Source organism: Alnus glutinosa, chromosome 12, assembly GCF_958979055.1.
Source record: "Alnus glutinosa chromosome 12, dhAlnGlut1.1, whole genome shotgun sequence".
NCBI lineage: Eukaryota > Viridiplantae > Streptophyta > Magnoliopsida > Fagales > Betulaceae > Alnus > Alnus glutinosa.
The window spans coordinates 22,473,019-22,497,051 of NC_084897.1; the positions used below are offsets into that span (position 1 = coordinate 22,473,019).

The following is a 24,033-nucleotide window of genomic DNA, read 5'->3' on the forward strand; positions in this document are numbered from 1 at the left end:
GTCTGTTTGGATTTACAATCTAAAAATAATGACTTTAAAATATGCGATTTGAAAAAAATAATTTTTAAAAACGCAGCTAATCATTCGGCAAATTTGCAGTTTGACTTTCAAAATTGTAGATTAGCTTTTAAAATTATGTGTTTTTTTTTTTTTTTCTAAAAAAAACTTCATTGCCTGCGGTTTGAAAAATCAGTTTTCTGCGTTTTCAAATCGCAATTTTTTAAAAATGCAATTTTCAAACGATTCATTTTTCTGCTATTTGGTTAAAAATCGTATTTTTTTTCTTACGAAATTACAATCTTAAATTAATTTAAGCACACTTTCGGTGATTTAGTCCCATTATTTATTGCCACATCAGCACCCTCCAACGAAAAAAAAAATTAAAAAAAGAAAAGAAAATAAAAAAGCAAGAAAATTGAGGAAAGTGAGAGGAAGGTATGGAAAAGGGGCATGTGTAGCTATCAATGCATTGCCACTTGCCTTGGAGGCTTACCACAGTCTACATGGTTTGGTTGGTGCAACCAATATTAATTCTCCAAAATGTTGTAATGTCATTCGAGATTCATGTGGTCATAACAACACGTCTTTATTCCTTTCGAAATAAGAAAAATTCAAGACAAAGATAGATTAGGGTTAGGTAGTGTAGATGTTTCGAGAGAAGAAAATTCAAGACAAAGATGCATTAGGATTAGGTAGTAATTAGTCCGTTTTCTTCTAATTTGGATTGAATTAATATTCGTTTGCATTATGAGAATCGTGTGCTTTAAAAGTAGATATTAGTTTAACAGAATAGGTTGAAAAAATTTATTCTAATCTAGTTTAGAAGAAAATTTTGTTCGTAGATGAGATAGGGGGCAACCAACATTTTTGTTGGGGAAATTATTATTTCCAGAGCCCAAATGAGCCCACGACTGGGCCAATGGGCCTTATTAGTCTAAACCGATCCGAAGAAAGGCCCATGAAGATCCAGCCGGTCATAACTATCTCTGATACTCCTTAAAGAATCTTATGAATATGCCTCAATTGTCGGAATTGGGGATAAATACAGTCGATGGGTCTCAAGACATCGCTGTCACGGGAGCACGAGAAGAATACACACTAAATGCCCATATCTAGAATGTCCCGGGAACAGATTTCTCGGTACTACCACGAGGTGATATAGATGGAATATACCGGAACCTTATCCTGAAATTATTGTAGAGAATTAAGGGAAGATCTAATCATGATCCCTAAAAAGGCGTAAAAGGTCTTTATCCCGAGTTTTCCGGAATAACCTCTTATCCCATGTGATATGGGATATGAGAATTGTTTGAATTCATTTGAAGACTAGTCCTACCCGTGCAGGACTTCCCAAAAGATAAGATCTAATCCCACACTGTCTGGAATTAGAATCCTAATTGAACCCTAAAAGGGCCATTTGCCTTGAAAGGCTTGAATTAATCTTTTGGGCTTTCGCACAGGGCCTGAAATCAACTTCAACAAACTCATGAAGCTAGCCTGTTGTGAATCAATAGCTGGGAAAATAACAGGACCCATATGCAAATAAAATTTGTGTAACTTCAATTTTCTTTCTCCTAATGACAGCATTGTACCATTACAAAACCTGGCATTTGGTTACTTATTCCTGCTGAACTTGAGTGGAAAGTTGGACCAAAGGAGGAAACACTAAAAAATTAGGGAATCAAAGAGAAGAATGGTCTATGTCAGAACAAGACTCTTGCCAAGAATCAAGTCATCTGTTGAGAAATCAGCCTCTTTCCTGAATGTTCCCCTGCCAAAGTCTAGGTTGTAGGAGTCAGCAAGACCTTCCACTAGGTTGAATTCAGGTTCCCACCCAAGCACACTCTTTGATTTCTCAATTGATGTGAAGAAATGCTGCATTGCATTAACAAAGTGATGATAAGATCAGTAACTAAGTGTTAAAGAAGGAACCTCATTCATAGGGTACATACATTAACTTCTTTGATTTATATCACATGTTATTTATCTATATTCTTCATGTTTTCAGCTATGCAATTTATATGTCAGCATGCACCTGATCACGGAATGGAAACGCCTTCTTTTTGCCAAAATCAAACTCCTTAGGATTATAATGAATGATCTCAGGCTCAGGAAATCCGGCAGCCTGATGGAAGTAAAAAACAAATAAACAATAAATGATTATAATAGTCAAATTAGTTAAAATGAAATTTCCCCCATATCAGATGAATCATAGGGTTCTTTTTTGTCTTTTTCCCATTTAGATATACATTGGCAAGCATTACCTTTGCACATGCTTTTGCTAATCCATCAAAGGTGACATATTTTTCTCCAGAAATGTTGAATACTTGCTTGATGGCCTTCTCATTACCAAGAACCTGAACAAAAGCTCTCGCCAAGTCCTGGGATTGCAAACCAATATCATATTAAAATCTCACCTTCACATTCAAATATTAGAAAACTCTGGCTGTATATATCATTACTACAGATTCTTAGCTCAGGAGTATTATGTGCAATTTGCTAGGGGTGTGATATAAACGTTGTTAGAATTGGTTTGGCATGCTTGAAGCAATTGCACAGACTACTGAATATTCAACTAGAATAATTTTAATTGAGTACAAGAGTAAAAAGTCATTGCTTAGGAATTAAGTTGCTTCCAGAATTGCCTCGATACATATTAAGATTGCGATTTCTCTAACCTTGACATGGCCAAGTTGTGTTATTTGTATTCCTGAGCTGGGAATTGGAATCGGGCGACCAGCTTTCAATCGGTGGAAGAACCACTCTTCGACAGGGTTGTAGTTCAACGGTCCATAGATGTAGACTGGCCTTAGAGAAGTCCAATTGACACCCTTTGATTCCAGCAAGCTCTCCGTCTCAAGCTTTCCCTTGTGCCTGCTCTTTGGATCAACTGCATCGGTCTATCATCAAGCACCGACAAGTTAGAAATTTTCAGGCAAAATACACCAACCTCCCTCAAGTTTTAACCCTTTGAGGCAGCTATGTTTGTTTACTTTTTCCTGATTTTCCTTTGTCACCAAACCATTTTGGTAAGTAATCATTATCTAAGATTACTTTGTATGAAAATTTTATTACAAAAAAGTATAGTTTGTTATAGTTCGTAACAACATGTGAGTAGTCATAAAGGTGTATCTATCATATGGATCAGGGAGTGGAATGCTGTTTCTAAAAATTCGAGGTAAATGCTTGATATTTCCATAACCCTTGAGAGAGGTTGGAGTAGTTTACCCATTTTTTTTTTGGTTAGAAAAAAGAAGAAGAGTAATTTAGAAACTAGAAGAAATTAAAGATCAAACAACTTGGCAACAGCGTGTCATCTAGTACAAGTAATGAAGGCTTAACTGTTGCACTCCATGGTAAGATTACTTTTGTCACTACTAGAGGAAGGGTAGAAAGTGATGCATTTGGGTTGAGTGGAGATTGAGTTCCTAAACTTGCAGTCCACAGAACAGATGTTATTTTTTCCTAAGTTCAATCCAGGTCAAAGGTTTAGTTAGCTTTAACAGTTTATAGACCTGAAGAAGAAACCTTTATTTCTGAAGAACACCATCACTATGGGAATGAAAAACTGGTGGAAACTTATGCCTTTCCATTGATACATGCTATGCTTCTCATCAGTTCACATTAAGTACATCGAAAATCTTGATAGCATCGGAAGTATGCAAACAATTTTTGAAGAGAAGTTTCAGTTCACTATTAGCAGGAGATCAATGTATCATTAAAAGGCCAACTGAATTTTGCAAAGACCAAAAAGGACAATCAGGGAGTGATAAAGAAAGAGAAGACGTTGGAAAGAGGTGGTGATGTAAACTTCCATCGGTTTAAAATAAGGTTAAAAATTTTAAAATGTCCATTGTTAATTTCAACTTACTTCGACAATGCCTTTCTTAAATTTCTCTATCATTTCAAAAACCTCATGCGTAAAATTTGCTTAGATCTAAAAGGCGTGTTCGCTTTGGTAACTTTATAATTGCTTATTTACCTTCATTCCGTTTATGGAAACAGGTGAACAGTAAGCTGTGCAAAACAATCTCTAACTAACCTCAAAGTGGGGCGGTAAATCAGTTTTGAGATAAACACCCGCTGAAGAGCAGTAAATGTACCTGAGAATCAGTTAAATCATAGATATTACACAATTCAACTGTAACAGAAAAGGAAAAGCACTGTCATGGCTTTACTCAATAGTGTTTTACCTAACACATGAATATAAATTTCCAAAAATGTAAACATCAAAGTTATATCAAGTAATATTTTATTTTTCTCAATGTTTTGCTCATACGACAATATTTTTACCTAAGACTGCATGGTTTAATTGAAAGACAATCGTCTTTCTACAAATGATTTGCTATATCCAGTAATTTGAATATAAGAGATGAATGTGATTTAAGATGGAACACATAACAAATTTCCAAATTTAAATAGAAAATTTCCCTCAAGTCCAAACTAGACTTTAAATCAAATCCAAGACTAGGTGACTAAATACCGATGGACCATCCAGAGCTCACGGTGAAAAGCTTACATATAAAATTGATTAGACAATTTGAAATATCATCAAAAGCTGGTCAGAGCTTACTGTTCGAGCTTTGGTAGTGCATCCAATATGGGTTCAACTTCATCTGCCTCTCGTCCTGAAAATATGCCCAAATTTACCAATTATTTGAAGCTGAAGAGTAAGACATTGTGCTTCTGGTGATGAAAAAGTTGTATCGTAGTGGAAGGGGGCAAATTGTCAAGTACAGGAGTGCAGAAATGAGATTGTGCTGACCATTTATGTCGTAAACAACATCAAAGCCTTCAGCTGAAAGGCTGGATTTCACAAATTCAAAGTCCTTCCTGTCTCCTTTCAAATGCAAGATCTAGAATTACAGACAGATTTAGTACCTATGCAGCACAGCTATATATTTATCCAAAATGAAACTGCTGAAACCAGAACAAGAAATTCAGACAGCATTTCATATTGGTTAATAGAACTTCCAATCCTAAGTGATAGTGATACCTTGGAAGAAAAATCAGCAAAGTCCTGGTCAGATTCACCTGGCAATTGTGTAGCGATGGGTGTTTTTCCTCTGGTAAACAAAGTCACCTGCCAAAAGTTGTATGTACCCTTAAACTTATCAAAATGTTCAAGATGTCATTGAGCATGAAAATGGGAAGTGTCCTATGGTTTGTTAATATGCCAGAAGAGGTGGACACCTATCAAAAACAGAGACATTGAAAGGGATGGGAAAAAAAAGAAAAAGGAAAAAAAAAAAAAAAACCAGAGGGGGAAACTACCTGATGACCCTCTTTGACAAGGAGTCTTGACAAAAACACACCAATAAATCTGGTGCCTCCCATTACGAGAATTTTCTTGGTGCTTGATGCTGAGACATGTAATGCTCCTTTCGGCTTCCATACCTTTCTTTTCAACTGTCACCAGAATTAAAAGATTGGGAGAGGGATAAATTAGTATGAAACATAAGGAAGACAGGTTGAGATTTCCCAACAATACTAATGTTTTTAAGTTAAGCCGCATCTATAGATGTAGCTGTTGACAGGCCTGTGCCTCCCTCATAATCAGTCTCATGTGCATTGTACAGTTATATCTTTTCCTACCTTTTTGTTAATTTTTGGATGAATATATCTTTTCCTACTCATGAAGGTCGATGTGAACTAGGAAATCATACAATCGGTTCAATCGAATTGTGGTGAAGCAAGTGACATGTTTTGCATGTGTTGCTGGTTTTTGGGCTATTTATGGGATGTTTATAGATAGTAAGCCCAAAAATATAGTTGCTTGCAAAGTTTCTGGTTCACATACTGAGTTCCAACGATACCCGGCCAAACTCAAAATTAAAAACAACTCAATATGCCATCCATTTCTCTCCACACTTTGGACAAAAACTTTTTGAGAAACTGAAATTTTATCAAGCACCCACCTAGAAAAAAAAATATATGTAATCAAACTATGCATAATTATCCGATTTTGCAATACAGAAAGATACCCCATCTGGGCCATCTCATATTATTCACACACATGGAAACAGGGGAGGTATAGGGAGAGGGAGGACCTGAATTGGAGTGTGGAGTCTGGCGCCATTAAAGTCAGAAAGAGAGGCAGGGAGGAGAGAGAAAGAGGGTTGTTTTTGTTGCAGCACCACCAACTTTGCCATGCCACTCTCTATCCGCCTTCTGTTTTTCTTGGGTCTGAAATTTGAAGATTGTTTCTTTACCCATCACCTCTTTTCTTCTTTGGCTGTCTCTCATTCTAGCAGTTAGGATAAGACAATGACCCACCTCACTCACTAGCCACTTCGGTTATATCCTCAACCTCTCGTTTAAATAAACGGCCATTGCCTCCTCTTCTTCTGGTGACCTCTCTTTTTACTAGAGAAGAGCCAAACTAGAACCAGCCAACTTGAGACAGCTGGTGGCTGGTGAGTACATATCGTATGATTCAAACATTATGGAATGGACACTGGAAGTCTTAGGCCCGAGAGCTTGGACCTAAGATCAACCCAATGACGAGATGGCTCAGCCCACAGGAAATCATTTGGCACTACTAAATGATAACAACTAGGGGATCTCCTTCTAATTGGATGACTTTGAAATCTGGGACTCTTCATACCTTGCAAGTGAAGATCCCTTCCACCAATCCATAGAAAGGCCCACCTATTCAAACATGGCTCTCCACAGACAACACAGTTTTAAACACAAAATAAAAAACACTAATAAGCCTATCATATTGGGATAAAGTTAAATGTTTTACAGCAATTCTATTTTTTATTTTTATTTTTGTTCAATATGAAAAAAAGGGGGAGAGGAATAAAGGGAGAGTCTTTCTCGCTCTTAATCCTTAAAGAAAAAAGAAATGGAGAATTTTCGAGAATGTTTCCAAACATAATGTGAAAAACAACCTATTTAGCAACTAAGTGTACCCGGGAGTTGACATATTTTAAAATCTTCAAAGCGGTCCATTTCTTGAGAAGGAGTTACTAATGGGGAGTCAGCAATCAAGGAAGCACACGGTCGATCCGAAAACAGATGGCCAAAATAGTGAACAAAGAGTCTCATTTAAGAAAGAGAGAGGAGCAATCATGGAAAAGAACCAGACGGATTGCAAGAAGGATTGTTGTAGCCTTCCCCTCCAAAGCTTTTGAAGAGGATAATTCCTTAGTACAGGCAGCAACAATCCAACCATTATGTTCATTGATAACTGCATAGGCCACACTAAATAGGGGCCGGACCGCAATATATATATATATATATAAAAGAACAAAAATCAAGCTCAAGTTTTAAATTCAATTACTTATTTTGCACAATTGATGTATTTTTAATTTAAAAGAGTAAATATTCAAAAGATCACATTTTATTTCCTATATATGTTATAAATAATTATAAACATAAATTAAATTTTTAAACCACACATTGATTATTGAATATTGATAATTAATGGTGTTTGGCAATATTAAGGGTGCTTTGCTGGTTATTAAATCATGGCCTCAGGAACTATCTATTGAGGAAGTTGATCTCTCCACATGCGATTTTTGGGTGCAGGTGCATGGTCTTCCGTTGCAAAATATGACTGTTGTAAATGCTATTAAGATCGGCAAAAAATTCATTGGAGAGGTTCTAAATGTTGAAAATGGAGATAAAAAAGGAATTATTGCTCATCATCATCTCCGCATCCGGATTGCAGTCAATGTTTTACTTCCTCTTCATCCAGGGTTTTCTCTTCCTCGGCAAGGGCTCTCTTCAATTTGGATTAAATTTCTGTATGAACGTCTAGCTGATTATTGTGTTTTCTGCGGCTTGATTGGTCATCGGAAAAATTATTGCCCTGGTCCTCTACATCCAAACCAGCCAGAATTGTATGTTCATTCTCTCCGGGGTTATGTTTACCCGGGTTCTAGAGTACCACCTCCTCGTCCTGCTCGTGTTCCTTCGGCTGGCTCTTCTTCTTCTTTGCACTGCTCTGAAGAAACGGTTCCTGGCCTGCACTCTCCCATGGAGGTTTCCCATACTAGCAAACGTCGGTCGCTGTTCAGTGACTCACCACCAGTGCACCATGGACGTGATTTTTTTGGTTTGCCTGGCTATCCTTTTGCCACGTCTCCCCACTCGGCTGCTGACAAGTGTTCCAAAGGTAAAGGCAAATTCATTTACAAGCAGGCACCTTCACAGTCGGCGCTCAATGATACAAGATATTTGCCTCATCCAGAATATCCTCCGGGGTTTCGGCATCTTAAAGAATCTTCTCTGCATTTGGGCCCTTCCATTACTGGTCCGATTATTCAAGGCCCTACGGATCAACACAGTTCTTCAGGCCATTTACAGCTGGCCCAACAACTGACGGGTGTCATGGGCCACTCATCCTCTGGTCTCACTTTGTTCGGACCCTCTGCGCTTCATTTTTATCATGGCCCAAGCTCTGCTAACTCGGATGTCCCTCCTCGTGCCTATGATATGCTGATGCCTGCTCCATCTTCCCTGCCTCATGATCTGCATGTAAGCCTTCCGTTAACTTCTCCTTTCTTCACTGATACTATCGGTTCCCTTGGTATCTCTCAACATGCTTATCAACCTGATTCCCAGCACATCCCCATGTCTAGTCAACCTCAAGTTTACACAAATCCCATTATTTCTATCCCACCATCCACTGTCCAGCTCTCCCCTCGTTCAACACCAAACCCTAGCACCTATGCTGTTCCAAATATCCTAAAGTCTTCTCATGATAGGCCCTCTAGGTCTTCTTCCCGTTTTCATCCTTATCAAAGGCCTCAATCCGTTTCAAGTGACCATGGGAAAAAAACAGTTTCTGTGGATAAAGCTTCTGATGGGGCTGCTGTTTATCCTTCACCGCTTTCGGAGTTGAGCAAGGTGTCTGGGCATAAGCGGGTGGCAGTTTCTGATATCTCTGACTTATTTCCAACTCCATCAAAGAAGTTAAACACTCCTAATACTACACAGGACCGGATGATACTTGCGGCTCATTCCCTCTCGGCATTGAAGCATCCCCCTGCAGCTCCAACGACGCCGTTTTTATTAAGAGTTTCTGGTCCTGCAGACTTAGCCCCCTTCACTCTGGCTAACTCATCTGTTGCTGAGTCCTCTCCTTCTTCTCGGATGGATTCTGTGGGCTTGCAAAATACTACTGTACCCTTGTCTAGGAAGGTGTACAAGGCTGCCAAAAAATCTAGGAGTGTCACACAGTTACTATTGTTGGATGCTGATTCGATTGCAGATGCTAACAACTCTGCACCCCTTGAGGCGGCTGGCTTGGCCAAGCCCCCTCCTGCAATATGATCACTCTATCATGGAATTGTAGAGGTTTATCACAACCCTCTACAATTCGTAGTCTTAGGGTTCTTGTCAGGAAGCATAATCCTGATATTATATTTTTGTCAGAAACTAAGGCTGCTCCTTTTGTTACTACCCCGATTTTGCGTCAACTGGGGTATACTTTAATGGTTCATGCTCCTCCCTCTGGCTCGCAGGGAGGACTTTTGCTTGCTTGGAAACCGGATGTAAATATTGTAACTTTCTATGTCACTTGTAATATTATATGTGTTTGGTATTATTCGGATGCTCTTCTTATTAAATGCTTGCTTACTTTTGTTTATGGTCCTCCCTACAAGAATCTTTGCCCAGCTTTTTGGACAGCTATGACTAAACTGGGGATCTCTTACACTGATCCGTGGGTTTGCATTGGGGATTTTAATTCCATTAATTCTCCTGAAGATAAATTTGGGGGTCGTGATTTTGATTCTTTCTCTCCAAACCTACTTACAGACTTTATGGATAGTTTTGGAATGATTGACTTGGGATTTAGTGGTAATCCGTTCACGTGGTCTAACCATAGACAAGGCTCTAGTTTAATCAAGGAGAGACTTGATCGGGGTATTGCAAATTGTAACTGGGTTCACTACTTTCCATCGTACTCGGTAGTTCATCTTCCAGCTCATAGCTCTGATCACTGTCCGCTTCTTTTGACTACTAGTCCTCGTGCTCCTTCTCTCCCTCGACCATTTCGATTTGAAGAATTTTGGACTAAGGATCCAACTTGTGGTGTCGTTATTGAAGAAGCTTGGTCTCCTTTTATTGTTGGCTCCCCTTCTTACTGTCTGACAAAAAAGCTCAAGCTTACTAAGGAGGCTATAAAATTTTGGAATCAGCATTACTTTGGAAATATTAAATCCAAGTTGGATCGTACTCTTTTTTTACTTGATGAGGTTCAACAGGCTCCACCCTCGGATGCTAATTTAGCAAAGGAGCTCCATCTTCAATCTTTGTTGGATGATTATCTTCTTCAGGAAGAGTCTCTTTGGAAGACTAAATCTCGGGAGTTATGGCTTACGACAGCCGATTTGAACACCAGATTTTTCCACACTAGTACGCTTATCCGTCGTCGGCGTAACTCTATTTCTCTACTACAAACCCCGGGTGGGGGATGGATTTCTGATCGGACTGATATTGGTCTCGCTTTCGTCGCTCATTTCAAGAATTTGTTTACATCAACAAATCCGGTTTTCTCCCCTGAATTAGTGGACCTGTTCCATCCAGTTATTTCTGAGTGTGACAATAATCTTTTGTGTGCTCTTCCCATTGAAAATGAGATTTTTGATTCGTTGCTTAGTTTGGGAAAGGAGAAAGCTCCTGGTCCTGATGGCTTTACTGCTTTATTTTATGTCAAATATTGGGACTGTATTAAGACTACGGTGTTGTTGGCAGTTGGTAATTTTTTTGCTTCTAACTCTTTGCTAAGATCACAAAATCATACCTTTATTGCTTTAATTCCGAAGAAATTAGGAGCCTCTGCTGTTAATCATTTTCGGCCTATTAGTCTTTGTAATATTATTTATAAGATTATCTCTAAGTTATTGGCTAACAGGCTCAAGCCCTTGCTATCGAAGATTATCTCTCCCTTTCAAACTGCTTTTGTGCCTGGTCGTCATATACAAGATAATTCTATTCTATCTCATGAGATGCTGCACTCTCTCAAGAATAAACGGGGCAGGGGTGGTTTAATGGCTGTCAATATTGATATGGAAAAAGCCTTTAATAAAATGGAGTGGGGCTTCCTCATGCTTATTATGGAGAAATTGGGTTTTCACCCAATTTGGATCAATTGGATTCGTATTTGTATCTCCACTTCTTCATTCTCAATCCTGCTAAATGGCTCCCCTTTTGGTCATTTCAGGCCCACTCGTGGTTTACGACAAGGTGACCCGCTTTCACCTTTTCTATTTATTTTGGGTACTGAGGTAATTTCCAGACTCCTTAACCAAAGTTTGCAAGGTTTTAAGATATCTCGGAGATGTTTTCCTTTAACTCATCTTCTGTTTGCGGATGATCTGATGATCTTCACTCATGCCACCTCGTCGGAAGCTGGTATTATTAAGGAGTGTTTGACTAAATATAACCTTTGGTCGGGTCAGACGGTTAATACGGACAAATCTATTATTCTTTTTAGTGCAAATACTTGTGTGTCTACCAGGGACAGTATTCTGGAGATTATCCCTTACGCTGTGACTCCTATTTCCGCCAAGCATTTAGGTCTGCCTATGTTTTTTGGACGTTCTAAACAATCTTCCTTCTTGAATTTCCTCCATAAGGTCAAAGGAAAAATAGAGGGTTGGAGATCTAAAACTCTTTCACAGGCTGGCAAAACGGTGTTGATTAAAGTGGTAGCCTCCTCTATTCCTTCTTATGCTATGAGTTCTTTCCTATTTCCTGACATTCTTTGCCATCGCCTAGATTATGCTTTCAGGAACTTCTGGTGGGGTTTTCCTCTCAATAAAGCTCATAATCTTTCACTGAAATCATGGTCTTCGATCTGTCTGCAAAAAGATCAGGGTGGTTTGGGTTTCTGTCTAATGAAAGATATTAATGTCTCTCTTATTGCCAAACTTGGTTGGAAGCTTCTGGTAAATCATGATGCTCTTTGGATCCCCCTCTTCAAGGAGAAATATATTAAATATGGAACTCTGCTCTCTTGCCCGTTAAGCACTGGTTCTTATATATGGAATGGTATTATTTCTGTTGTTCCTTTGCTTAAGTTGGGTTCTTGCTATATACCTCATTCCACAAGTTCTTTGGATATTTGGTTTTCGCCATGGATTCCTACTTTGCCCAATTTCCAACCAGTGCCTCGAATTCCGCGACTTTGTATGGATTACCCTTTGATGATTTCGGATCTTATTCATCCACAATATTTGACTTGGAATTTACATCTTCTTACTTTTCTCTTTGACCAAGCTACAGTTTCAGAGATTCTTAAGGTCTCTATTCGAGGTATGAATGATTCTCTTTTCTGGACAGCATCGGCCTCAGGGGTTTTTTCTACAAAGACAGCTCTTCACTTATATTCTTCCTCTCGACCGCCACAAAGCTCGCCTGTTTCCTCTATCAGTTGGAAAGGTCTATGGAAATTACAGCTGAATTATAGACTCAAACTTTTCCTATGGAAAATGGTCTGGAATATTATCCCAACTAAGGATCGTATTGGGCAATCTATTGTTACTTCTCAGAGGGACTCTTCCTGTTCTCTATGTTCTGTTTCAAATGATTCACAGCTTCACCTTTTTTTTTCTCCTGCCCTATTGCGAAGGTTGTTTGGAGAAATTCTTTTTGGCCACTGGACATTACTGCCCTATGTATCTCTGATATTTCTGATTGGCTACAAATTATTCTTCATCCGGAGTTACTAGGTATACCTCCTGTGGATTTTCATCTTTTCCAGATTTTTGCAATGGTCGCCTGTGATCGCATCTGGTACTCTCGAAACAAGGCCCATCATGATGGCTGGATTCCAAATGCCTTATCAATCTCAGCTGATGTTAATCGTTCTTCTCGGACTCACTTTCGGGCTTGGTCTAATAAACTATCTCCGGTACCCCAAGTTTGGACTAAACATGCTCCTTCCTGCTTTAAAATAAATTATGATACTGCAATCCGTCGAACTTTCTCAGCGCAAGCAGCCGTTTGTCGTGACTCTTCAGGTGCTATTATTCATGTTTTGACGAGAATTAGTCCACCTTGCACTCCTTTATATGGAGAAGCATCTGCATCTCTTCTTGCAGCAAAACTATGCTCATCATTGGGATTATCCCATGTTATTTTTGAAGGTGACTCCCTGACAGTCAACCTGGCTATCAATAATCCTTTGATTACTCAAGACTGGCGTATTGCGTCACTTATCTCGGATTTCATTTCTACTATTTCCCCCACTACTAGCTGGACAGCTAGAAAAATCAACCGAAGTGCTAACTTCTGTGCCCATTATGTGGCTGATTGGGCCGCGACTAGATTTATTTCTAGCTGCATTCCCACCTCTTGTTTGTCCATTCCTCCCTGTTTTGGAATGGATTTTTCTTTCTCTTTTAGAGTTCCTTGATTGTATTGTCAATATTTGTACTTACAAAAAAAAAAAAAAAAAAAAAAATCTTAAGTTGGAATTAGGATCCTATCATAAATCGGGCCAAACCAAAGGCCGGCCCGGTTGGTCCGGATGCGATCCACCATGCACACGTCGGACTTGGGAAAATTAGTAATTTCTACATGTTATGGGCTTTTTCTACAAATCTAATACAACATCGGATCTCAAAAAAAAAAAAAAAAAAACAAAAACAAAACAAAACAAAACAAACAACATCGGATCTACGAAGTACGAACGGGGAGACCTTTAAAAAGTTCTCCGAAGAAACAAAAAAAGCCCCAAATCTTTCTCATAAATTCTTAAACCTCCCCAGCATGGATCTCAACCCGGTGAGTTGGCCTTCTTCAATTTCTTTTGTGTATGTGTGTTTGTATATGTATATGTACGTGTTGTAACTGTAAATTTTGGGTTATGTGTGGTGATAATTATGGTTTTAGAAGGTGGTTAGATCTGGGTTTTAGAATTGGATTTGGGTTGGTGTTGTTGTTGTTTGATGATTTTAGGCTTACCCTTTTGTTTGGTTGGGAAGAAAATTGAGGAAAAGAGAAGGAAAATTGGTGGCACATTTGTTTCTGATAAGATTGACAAAGAAAAGAATAGATATAGATATAACTATACTCCACACATATGGATTTATTGTATTGTTGTTGCTGTAATGTAAAACTAAGAAGTATCAAATTCATTTAATTTAGTCAAATGTCTGAATTGGATTAGTTTAGTGGAAGTCTAGTTGTGTTGGGTTGAACGTATTGATAAATGTTGATATTCTAATTGGGTTCTTTTGGTTGCTGAGAGAATGAAGGAAAAGAAGTTGTAATTATTAATATGAAAGGCTTCAATATTAAGAAAGAAAAAAAGGGTAAAAGATGATGAAGAAGAAAGTTTTCATTGTTGATTTATAAAAAGAAAAAAAGAACCACAACAATCAGCATTAATCATGAAAAACTTGAAAGTTGCATTCTAAGAGTGGATAGTGTCAAGTTAACTTTTGGAATAAGAAGAAGAACTGTCTGGCATCTCTTTCTCATTGATATGAAAAGCAGTTCCAACTGTTGGGAATTTGACATGGACTATAGGGTATCTTCCATTGCTGATTGTTTTTAAAATTTATAGGATTGTTAACCGAGAGTTCGTAAAGTCAGAGGGAAATTTCTAAATGGGGCTCTTTTTTTTAATGCTTGTTCCAAAGATATTTGTTCCTTCCATATAATATAACTTTACCCTCATGTGCAGCCTGCTGGAGAAAATTACGCCAACCCGAAGACATGTCTCTTTCATGTTGTTTTCAAGGTCTAGTATACCTGGTTTTTTAAAAGAATGATTCTCTGTAAGCCAGTTTCAGTACATACTTATAGAAGAGGGAAAAATGTTTCACTGAATCAAGTCGTTATTTTTTGATTTGGCAGGCTGCAGCATTGGCATTTTACATCCTTTCTGCCCTTTTCGTTAATAACTTTGTCATCATTTTTGTGGTGACTGTTCTTCTTGCTGCTCTTGATTTTTGGGTAGTCAAGAATGTGAGTGGGCGTATTTTAGTTGGTTTACGGTGGTGGAATGAGATAAATGATCTTGGTGAGAGTATATGGAAATTTGAATCGCTTGACCAAGAGGTTAGTATTACATTATATGCATTTCTAGAGTCAACTTATTTTCAATTGATCTCATCACCATCTTTTAGTAGTGATGCGCTCATGTTTCTAAGAATATATATGATTTGCGCTATTAGTGCTTGAGTCTCATATATGTTGGTGCTTGTTTTTGCTTTAGTCATTGGCCCGCATGAACAAGAAAGACTCTTGGCTGTTCTGGTGGACCCTATACCTAGCGGTGAGCAAATATGCTTTACTATATCATGTCACTATCTGCATACTTCCTTCTAGCACATATATGGAGTATTAACCCCCTCCCCCCACCAAAAACAAAAAAAAGTGCATTGTCTATACAGATTGAGAAAATGCAAGAGATTTTACAGCTAAGTGTTATTAATAAATTTAATTTTCTAAACCTTTGTTATTGGAGTTGAAGGTTAGAATTTAAAGCTGACAAGAATTTCAGAAGTTGTTACTACTGGGACCTTTCATTTTGTAGTTTGGCTTTATTATGTAGTTTGTTTCAGTCTTTAAATTTGCTGTTCTTTAATTTGTAGGCAGCTGCATGGATCTTGCTTGCAATATTCTCTCTCATAAGGCTTCAAGCTGATTATCTCCTCGTTGTAGGAGTTTGTTTAACCCTCAGTATTGCAAATATTGTTGGCTTCACCAGATGTCGCAAAGGTGTGCACTCAGTTTATTTGATTGTCTAGAATATTATAGCCTTCTAATATTAGTTGCTGAGTGTGACCTATGAAATGTCTCTTTCCTGAAAATGAAGTAGTTCCAATATTAAACTATCATATCTAATAATAATCATGTCGTGTTATGTATCATTATTTTTGTGGAAGATAATTATCATTAGGAGGATATTTTTTTTGGTGGGTGGGGTTGGGGTTTGGTGGTTCAGATGAGACTTGGCATTTGGGAACATAAAATTTCACTCGTTCTTCTATATGATAGTTGTGGCCTGAGAAGAGTATGTCTAGGTTTTGAAAAACGGTCTTGTGGTTTATGAATACATGACGATTTGAGCCTAAATGTATTCTAGTCAGAAAGCGAAGGTGTCTTCTGGTCCACCTCTAAATTACCTTGGATCCTTGGCTATTCCTCTAAGCATTTTTTAATTGAAAATGTTACAGTTATAATAGCAATTTTGATGTTGCAACTGTGCCAACTCATCTATCATCACCCATTTAGCAAAAAAAAAGCTCCCGTATTTGTTAAATTCTGCTTAACAACTAACTTACTGTCATGAAGGGATAATTTTATAAAAGGACAATAATATGTGTTAGAGAGTACACACAGATTAAAATGGCAAAGTAGGATTTGTGTAACCAAATTTTAGTTGGGACAACGCTGTGGTACTGCATCAATGTAGTTTAATGGTATGTACAATGACGTTTAGTTGTAATTGATATGAAATGCAGACTTAGAATCTAGGTTTGTTATTGAAACAAATCAATGGATACTCTGCAAATTGGGTGCTGGTTGATGTAGGTTACACTCTACTGTTCAATGATTCCAGTTTAGCTGATCACCGAGTGTGTTTTGAGTGAGTGTTCATGATAGCATGTCCTTTATGCACGTCAAAAAAAAAAAAAAAAGGAAAAATAATTAATTGTTCTGAAGTTTAATTTGGCACAAGCCAAATAACTGTTTAAGCGGCTTTTTTAACGAATTGATATCACCGCCTTATATTTATGCCAATTGAGCCTTGTACTGTTAGTAGGAAAACTTCAGGAGCAGCTCATCATAGTAACTGTTGCCATGGGATTCTGAATTCTGCTGGAGCTTTGTGTTTGTGTTTCCTGATTTTTTTTTTCTCAATTGATTTTATAGTACAAGTTTGGAACATTTATGATGCCATGGTTCAAAATATCCCAAATTAAGCTAGAAAAATTCAAATTGTCAAAATTATTGGAGGTGCTTGAATTTGAAATGATGTTTGGATGCAATCATCTAGATATACCAGTTCACATATATGAGAAACACAAAGGAGCGATTTCATGTTCATTTAACATTCCCTTAGTGAGTACACAAATTACAGCTTCTTTGCACCATTTGTGCAGATACTCATCTATCTTATGATCCAATGATTCTCATTTCGTTTTTAAAATTTGACATTCATGATGATAAACACATACACATGGTGTTCCTTTCAGATGCTAAACAGAAGATTCAACAATTTGCTTCCCAGACCATCGCATCTCGGGTCTCATCCACCATACAATCAGCATTCAGTGTTGTCTGAGTCACTCCTTGGGGAAGATGGAAATAAAATGGAAATACAGCTGGGAAAGAGTGAAAAAGACTTAGAGAATTGGAAGAGGCAGCATGTACATGCTCACTATATTGGCCATTAGTTGGGATCTTATTTAACTTGTGTACTGTACAAGGCAGCAGCTTGGAAATTTTGTTTACTTGTATTTTTATATTTTTTGTCCAGAATCTGTAATGGTTTGCACGAAGAACATATGAAATGCAATAGTAGAAAACCCATAACGCTATTTTGCCTGTAAATCATTCACTTAATTTTAGTTTTGGGTTTTCAGTGGACTAAGGGCCTGAAATTCAAGGATTTGGCTTAGGTGCGGTGAAAAAAATTACAAGAGATTTTTTTGTTGTTTTTTCAATGGTTTATATTTAATTCTAGGGATAAAAATACTTTGGCCCCTTGAACTAGCAATTATTTTTTATTTAGCCTCATGAACTGACATGTATGACATTTAGGTACATCAAACTGTCACTTGTTGCAATTTAGCTTCATCCCTCAGTCTTGAGCGTTATGTTGGATAGAAAATCAAATTTGACCAAAATCTTTTAAAAATACTCTTATTTTGACTGTTGAAAAATTAAAATTACCCTTTGTAATTATTAATTAATAAAAAAAGATTTGTATTTTTTTTTAAAGAAAAAATACTTTGTTTTTTTTTTGTTGTAAAATATTTTTCGTATTTTCTGGTATTTGGTGAGATTAAAAATAATAGTCAAACCGAAATATTTTCGGTTTGAGTAAAAAACTTTTTTAGTTTCGTAAAATGATTTCATTTTTAAAATATAAAAAATATTTTTATGTTGTGAATAAAAATTAATTTTTATTAATTAATATAATTGAATAAAAATATTTGTAATTCTTTATACGCGGCTAAATATTAGAAAATATTTTAATCAAGAAAAATATTTTAACCCGGAAACAAACGAAACTAAGGAAAAACATGTGTTGTCTCACGTTCACTGTAATTCCAGCAGATATGCTATTTTCCTAGTCCCTATTTGATCTGATTGAGAAGGTCATTGATGTTCTCTAAAACACATGCTTTTGATTGGGTCACGCTCATTCCCTTAGATTCATGTTCTAATTTATTTTAAGCAAATTCGGCTCCATTTGTTAATGCGTTGATGAATGTTTTTTTTTTTCCCTACCCGCAGGTTGAGAGCCAACCGAATTGTTCTCAGCTGAAGACGCGCCAATCTCTACTGGGTCATTTCTTTTGGTCGATCCGAGAACGACGGAGTGTGGTTGATAGAGAGAGAGAGAGAGAGAGATGTTGCAGTGTATATTTCTTCTATCAGATTCCGGGTAAGACCCATCTTCCTTTTCTTTGCTTTTTTTTTGTTATATGCAATTTCAATTGCGACTGTTTAGATTTGTCGGCTACGAATACTTGCAAATCATATAAACCACAAACAGCTTCGACCCTCAATTCCAATACCACGCTGTGATTTGGGTTCATTATTTATTTATTTTGTTACTGTGCGTTTTCTTTATTTAATTGATGGGTCTAAGTTGAAAAGCTGATTTTGGTGAATTTTGGGTTGGATAGCGAGGTAATGCTAGAGAAACAGCTAACTGGACATCGAGTGGAACGGTCCATATGTGCGTGGTTTTGGGAGCAGGTCATTGCTCAAGGTGATTCCTTCAAGGTACCTGTAACTTGCTTCTTCTTCTTTTTTTTTTTTCTTTTTTTTTTTCAGAAATAGAATCTCAGAGCTTTGTTTTCTCTCTTTTAGTTTCTGGGTATTTTCTTTATCTTTTTAAAATTTCAGTTCTGTGGATAATTCGAGCAAAAAAAATATAGTTATTTCCGTGTTTGGTTTTCTACTTTTCTTATTTTTTTAAATTGTGTAATTTTAATTCGAGTTTTCTGATTTGCTTCATTTTTATATTTTAGTCCCGGGTGTCAATGTCAATCACTTTCTGTTTTATTTTGTAAATTTAGCTAACATACTTGTTTTATTTTTTTATTTTTGTGTTTCTTCGTTTCATCTTATGTATTGTGTTTGGAGTTTGATATCAGAATTTATGTTTGTTTTTTGAATCTTAGCTTTATATATAAATTTTAATTTCTGGAGCCCAATTTATTTCACTTTTGCATATATTCTAATGGACATAGTTAGTTGCTTTCGTGTGTGTCAGTCTTGTCTTTTACATTGTGTATGATTTTTGACAACTTTTGTGTATTTCATGAATAGTAAACCTGATGCTTTATTTGAGATATTTAAGTTCTGGTTCTTATTTCCTTTCATTTTTGTATGTAATTCAAGTTGATATAACGGTTTTGTGTATTTGTAGACCCACTTTTTTTTTACAATTTGTTCGCTCTTTGTTGTAGCTACAACCAGTAATTGCATCCCCAACACATTACCTTTTCCAAGTTGTACGTGAAGGGATCACTTTTTTAGCTTGCACCCAAGTTGACATGCCACCTTTGATGGGCATTGAGGTAGATGTTGTAGCCATATAAAGTTTTCAATTAAGGGCGTGCTTATATGCACATTGGATGAAATAGAATTCCTTGACCTTCAACCATTTACTTTTAGTTTCTTTGCAGAGTAGCTGATGTCCTCTCAGATTATCTTGGGGGGTTGAATGAAGATGTCATAAAGGATAACTTTGTAATTGTATATGAGGTACTTTTTACATTACTTTCCTGGCTGATTGTTATTTTGGGCGATATTATTGGAGTTAATCTTCAGTATAATTTTTTCTTCTTGTATATCTGTAGCATAGATGAGATTTATTTTCATAAGTGTGATCTATATTTGGGGTTTTCAAACATAAATTGTATCATGTATTTAGAGTTCCCAAAACATTCAGAAAAGTTACCAACAATAGGGTAGTGGATTTGTCTTTCTCTACATGTCCTGGTTTTGATTAGGAACTGGACTACTAGAGGTTAACTTCTTCAGTAGCCTCTTTGCTGAGGAAATAGATTGTCAACTTGATATTGCATATTTTCATTTGATGGTGCAAAAGAAAGGCATAGAAAATGCCTTAAGTCTCCACTTTGTAATTGATTAAGAGCATTCTCTTTCCAAAGACCACATATCCAGTCAGTAGGAACTGTACTGCTGATTTGGGTTAACTTCTCTGCATTCTGGATGATCAAAATGAAATGATATTCATATGCCTACTAATAAATGAAGCTTCTTTATGATTGGATATTCTTTCATAAACTTCAACGTTCCCTATTTCTTCATGTTGTTAATTTTCATCATTTAGGTTTTTCCTTGTTTAGGTTTTGTAGACTTAATACACATTATGTTTGTTTCTATTTGCAGCTTCTGGATGAGATGATAGACAATGGCTTCCCTCTCAGTACAGAACCTAACATATTGAGAGAGATGATAGCTCCACCAAACATTGTTAGCAAAATGTTGAGCGTTGTGACTGGTAATAGTTCCAATGTCACTGAAACACTTCCAGGTGCAACAGCATCCCTTGTTCCATGGAGAATGACAGACCCAAAATATGCTAATAATGAAGTTTACGTTGATCTTGTTGAAGAAATGGATGCAACTATTAACAGGCATGGGATCAAGTTGCCATAAAAATTGTTTCTTCATGTGATACTTTATGTGATGATATGGATTTAGCATTGTAGGTTCTTACTATTAGAATGCTGGAAATATGAGACTTGGTGAAATTCTATCTGCATGAGATTTCAATTCTAGAACAAATGTGAATGACATCTATCATTTGCTGTGTACTTCTTTATGTTTCACTACACACCCTTGCCCCCCACTGCGGCTTGGGGGGGGGGGGGGGGGGGGGGGTGTTGTTGTTTGTAAAAGAGAGCAGATGGTGGAAATTTATAATATTCAAGTCTAGTGATGTACATTAATCAGTGAAAAACATGGATTCAGCTTGAGAAATATCGTTAGTGTCAGAGAGAGCAATGCCTTTTCTTGGTAATTGATGACTCTCTACGTGAACCAAAAAACAAAAAGATACGGAACAGTGATGTTTATTTCTTTTTAAAGTGTATCATTTGCTATCACATGCCTTTGTTTTGAACATTCTTATATTTTGCTTCTCCATATTGCTTCTGCAAGTTTTTTTGAATGGGATAAAAACTGACCTTTTCAAATTTGAATATTGGCATTTGGTGGTTGTATTTCCCATGGGAGTCCCAAATGTCTCATAGAATATTTCATATTTAGTAGATAAACAGTATGCTCGTCATATTTATGCTTTATTGTTTTGTACTTGAGGTGCTAACCAATTTTCTCTTGGCGAATTCTACTTAGGGATGGAGTCCTGGTGAAATGTGAGATTTATGGTGAAGTTCAAGTGAACTCCCACCTATCAGGTCTTCCTGATTTGACTCTTTCATTTGCAAATCCTTCCATCTTGGATGATGTGAGATTCCATCCGTGCGTTCGGTTTCGACCTTGGGAGTCCCATCAAATTCTGTCATTTGTGCCTCCTGATGGACAGTTTAAGCTCATGAGTTACAGGTGTGTGTAGTTGAGGATATATAAATGCGTTTTTTCTTAATTTTTTGAGTGGAGATCTGCTGTACTTTTTAGCTATCTGTGAGAGGTATGTTACTGGTGTACTAAGGAACAGAATCTGTATATGGGCGACATATGTGTATTTGGAGAAACACGGACAACTACACTTTATAATCTGCCAATTAGTTCCCATGGTATGTGTATTTATAATGTAAACAACCTTTTCACCTTCATACAGGGTTAAAAAGTTGAAGAGTACTCCTATATACGTAAAACCGCAGCTGACGTCAGGTGCTGGGACATGTAATATCAGTGTGCTGGTTGGAATACGTAATGATCCCGGAAAGATAATCGACTCAATAACTGTGCAATTTCAACTGCCTCCTTGTATTCTATCAGCTGATCTGACTTCAAATCATGGAACAGTAGATATTCTCACTAATAAGGTACCCATATGTTTTCATTGTGACACTTGCAAGTATTTGGTGTAAAGCTTGCCCCTCCATCTATTATTTATGGAGGGAAGAGATGATACGGCATCTCTTCTCATGGTTTGTTCATTGTAGAAATAGGAAGCTCACTCTTTTGGATTTGGAATATCAAAGAATGCATCTCCATTGCTGCTTAGACTACTAGTTAGATATCTGATAAATGATATGGGCTATTTGCAGTCATTAAAATTCCAAGGTCAAGAACTTAAAAATGCAGAAAATATGCTTTTACTCTTGTTGCAATTGATTGTACATTGTTGACATGTTTCTGCAGACCTGCTTGTGGTCAATTGGACGGATCCCTAAAGACAAAGCCCCATCGATGACTGGAACCTTGGTGCTTGAGACGGGGTTAGAGCGCCTTCATGTATTTCCCACATTTCAAGTGGCTTTTAGAATTATGGGTGTTGCCCTCTCTGGCCTGCAAATTGACAAACTGGATCTGAAGAATCTACCTAATCGTCCCTACAAAGGTTTTCGAGCTCTCACACGAGCAGGGGAATTTGAAGTAAGGTCATGAGTTCAATTTGATCCATCAAGATCAATTGGAGATTGTGGCGTGTTTTTGGAGTAAGATAGTTGTTGTCATGTATTACAATGTTTTGGTGTCATTTGAATTTCAAGCAATAACTTCATTTATATAACTTGATAAGATAGCATTTGGTGGTTAGGAGAGTGAATTTAAACTTGAGTTTAGTCTTTTATACTACAAATATACCTTTTCATGAGGATATAATGAGAGAAGAGTGTTATTAAAGTCCAAAGGAGCAGAATCTGTTTGAAATTTGGAAATAAGATTTCTTTTTTACTTTGTAACCAGGAGTGATAGTGTAGCCAAAGTGAATTGTCAGATTTTGCCTCATTTTGTCCTCCATTATTTGGTTCCTGATAATGCAGAAGCACCAGAAGAAGAATTCAGAATTGACTTCTTACAATTTTGTTCTATTTTCCAATTTTTTAGGCAAATGAAGTAGAGTTGGCTTTAAAGTTGGTACCGGTATGTTCTTACAACAATTGCCCCTCCCACTCTCAAAAAAAAAAAAAAAAAATAGAAGAAAGGAAATGAGAATAGTAACCATCCTACAAATGGGAAGACGACCATGTAAACCCAAGTGGAAAAAGAACAGCCGTCATCTCCACCCTAGGTTCCAAGGATAGCAACCATCATCTCCACAAACCTGACTGAGATCCCAATTATTAGGCAGGAGGTTGTGAGAGGGAGCCTCTTGTGTGAGCAAAGGACTTACCTGTTCGAACAAGTTATGAGAGGAGGCTTCCTGCATTAGTAGAGAGTTCATATGTTTGAGCGAGGATGTGACAGGGGGCCTCTTATTTGAGCAAATGGCTCGCCTGCCCAAACAAGTTATGAGAGGGGACTTCCTGTCTGAGCAGAGGGCTCACCTATCCGAGCAACTTGCTCTTGGACAAGTGAGCCATCTGTTCAAGCAGGAGGAATTGCTTAGACATGAGAGTCTTTGCTTGAGATTTGTTATTGAGTAGGAGATTGTAAGAGGGGGCTTCTTGTCCGAGCAAGGGGTTCACCAACCTGAGCAAGTTGCTCGGACATGGGAGCCCCTGCTCAGATAGGGGGCTCCCTCTTACAGTCTCCTATAATTTTTCTTATGCTCGTTTTCTTTAGATGGTAATCCAAATTCACATTATTAGTTGGAAGAATAAATTGCAAACTCTTCAGCTAGGTAATACTATTATAGCTTGAGGACACAAACTATTGATTCTTAAGTTCTATTTACAAAAGCTTACCTACTCACCTACACATTAGGTTATTTTCATGGGG

The 24,033-nt window shown here is 37.3% G+C and overlaps 4 protein-coding genes across 5 annotated transcripts; 3 read left to right on the forward strand and 1 right to left on the reverse strand.

The window, feature by feature from the left end:
- Window positions 1–1,537: 1,537 nt before the first annotated feature.
- On the reverse strand, window positions 1,538–6,234 carry LOC133852744 (chloroplast stem-loop binding protein of 41 kDa b, chloroplastic). Its single transcript, XM_062289493.1, has 10 exons — window positions 6,051–6,234; window positions 5,275–5,409; window positions 4,997–5,083; window positions 4,766–4,856; window positions 4,574–4,628; window positions 4,043–4,103; window positions 2,679–2,900; window positions 2,265–2,381; window positions 2,036–2,125; window positions 1,538–1,875 (listed from the first exon to the last, which is right to left on the reverse strand). Exons 1-10 carry the CDS (start codon window positions 6,150–6,152, stop codon window positions 1,699–1,701), a joined length of 1,137 nt encoding a protein of 378 aa, XP_062145477.1. The 5' UTR covers window positions 6,153–6,234; the 3' UTR covers window positions 1,538–1,698.
- A 3,047-nt stretch (window positions 6,235–9,281) lies between these two features.
- On the forward strand, window positions 9,282–13,375 carry LOC133852672 (uncharacterized). The gene is made up of 2 exons (XM_062289437.1): window positions 9,282–12,635; window positions 12,722–13,375. Exons 1-2 carry the CDS (start codon window positions 9,282–9,284, stop codon window positions 13,373–13,375), a joined length of 4,008 nt encoding a protein of 1,335 aa, XP_062145421.1.
- Window positions 13,376–13,595: 220 nt separating this feature from the next.
- Window positions 13,596–17,635, forward strand: LOC133850978 (Golgi apparatus membrane protein-like protein ECHIDNA). The gene is made up of 6 exons (XM_062287258.1): window positions 13,596–13,746; window positions 14,651–14,707; window positions 14,824–15,027; window positions 15,185–15,244; window positions 15,564–15,690; window positions 17,172–17,635. Exons 1-6 carry the CDS (start codon window positions 13,732–13,734, stop codon window positions 17,258–17,260), a joined length of 552 nt encoding a protein of 183 aa, XP_062143242.1. The 5' UTR covers window positions 13,596–13,731; the 3' UTR covers window positions 17,261–17,635.
- A 582-nt stretch (window positions 17,636–18,217) lies between these two features.
- On the forward strand, window positions 18,218–23,100 carry LOC133883075 (AP-3 complex subunit mu). Of its 2 annotated transcripts, none has more exons than XM_062322273.1 (9): window positions 18,218–18,299; window positions 18,439–18,589; window positions 18,834–18,933; window positions 19,623–19,733; window positions 19,831–19,920; window positions 20,572–20,819; window positions 21,541–21,750; window positions 21,986–22,193; window positions 22,513–23,100. In XM_062322273.1, the coding sequence occupies exons 2-9, from the start codon at window positions 18,555–18,557 to the stop codon at window positions 22,756–22,758; spliced, it is 1,248 nt and encodes a 415-aa protein (XP_062178257.1). In that variant the 5' UTR covers window positions 18,218–18,299; window positions 18,439–18,554; the 3' UTR covers window positions 22,759–23,100. The 2 variants fall into 2 exon arrangements, with proteins under 2 accessions (XP_062178257.1, XP_062178258.1); XM_062322274.1 differs by having other exon boundaries at window positions 18,227–18,336.
- Window positions 23,101–24,033: the final 933 nt, after the last annotated feature.

What these genes read in the sequence shown, in the direction of transcription:
- LOC133852744 (XM_062289493.1), bottom strand. Translation starts at nt 6,152, where the DNA reads ATGGCAAAGTTGGTGGTGCTGCAACAAAAACAACCCTCTTTCTCTCTC. An exon ending in GACTCCACACTCCAATTCAG is followed by an intron (nt 5,410 to 6,050) that starts GTCCTCCCTCTC and finishes TTCTGGTGACAG; the next exon opens with TTGAAAAGAAAGGTATGGAA. An exon ending in CACAACTTGGCCATGTCAAG is followed by an intron (nt 2,382 to 2,678) that starts GTTAGAGAAATC and finishes TTGCAATCCCAG; the next exon opens with GACTTGGCGAGAGCTTTTGT.
- LOC133852672 (XM_062289437.1), top strand. Translation starts at nt 9,282, where the DNA reads ATGATCACTCTATCATGGAATTGTAGAGGTTTATCACAACCCTCTACA. An exon ending in ACTGGACATTACTGCCCTAT is followed by an intron (nt 12,636 to 12,721) that starts GTATCTCTGATA and finishes CATCTTTTCCAG; the next exon opens with ATTTTTGCAATGGTCGCCTG.
- LOC133850978 (XM_062287258.1), top strand. An exon ending in GGTGGACCCTATACCTAGCG is followed by an intron (nt 15,245 to 15,563) that starts GTGAGCAAATAT and finishes TTTAATTTGTAG; the next exon opens with GCAGCTGCATGGATCTTGCT. An exon ending in CTTCACCAGATGTCGCAAAG is followed by an intron (nt 15,691 to 17,171) that starts GTGTGCACTCAG and finishes TGTTCCTTTCAG; the next exon opens with ATGCTAAACAGAAGATTCAA.
- LOC133883075 (XM_062322273.1), top strand. Translation starts at nt 18,555, where the DNA reads ATGTTGCAGTGTATATTTCTTCTATCAGATTCCGG. An exon ending in CTCAAGGTGATTCCTTCAAG is followed by an intron (nt 18,934 to 19,622) that starts GTACCTGTAACT and finishes TCTTTGTTGTAG; the next exon opens with CTACAACCAGTAATTGCATC. An exon ending in ATGGATGCAACTATTAACAG is followed by an intron (nt 20,820 to 21,540) that starts GCATGGGATCAA and finishes AATTCTACTTAG; the next exon opens with GGATGGAGTCCTGGTGAAAT.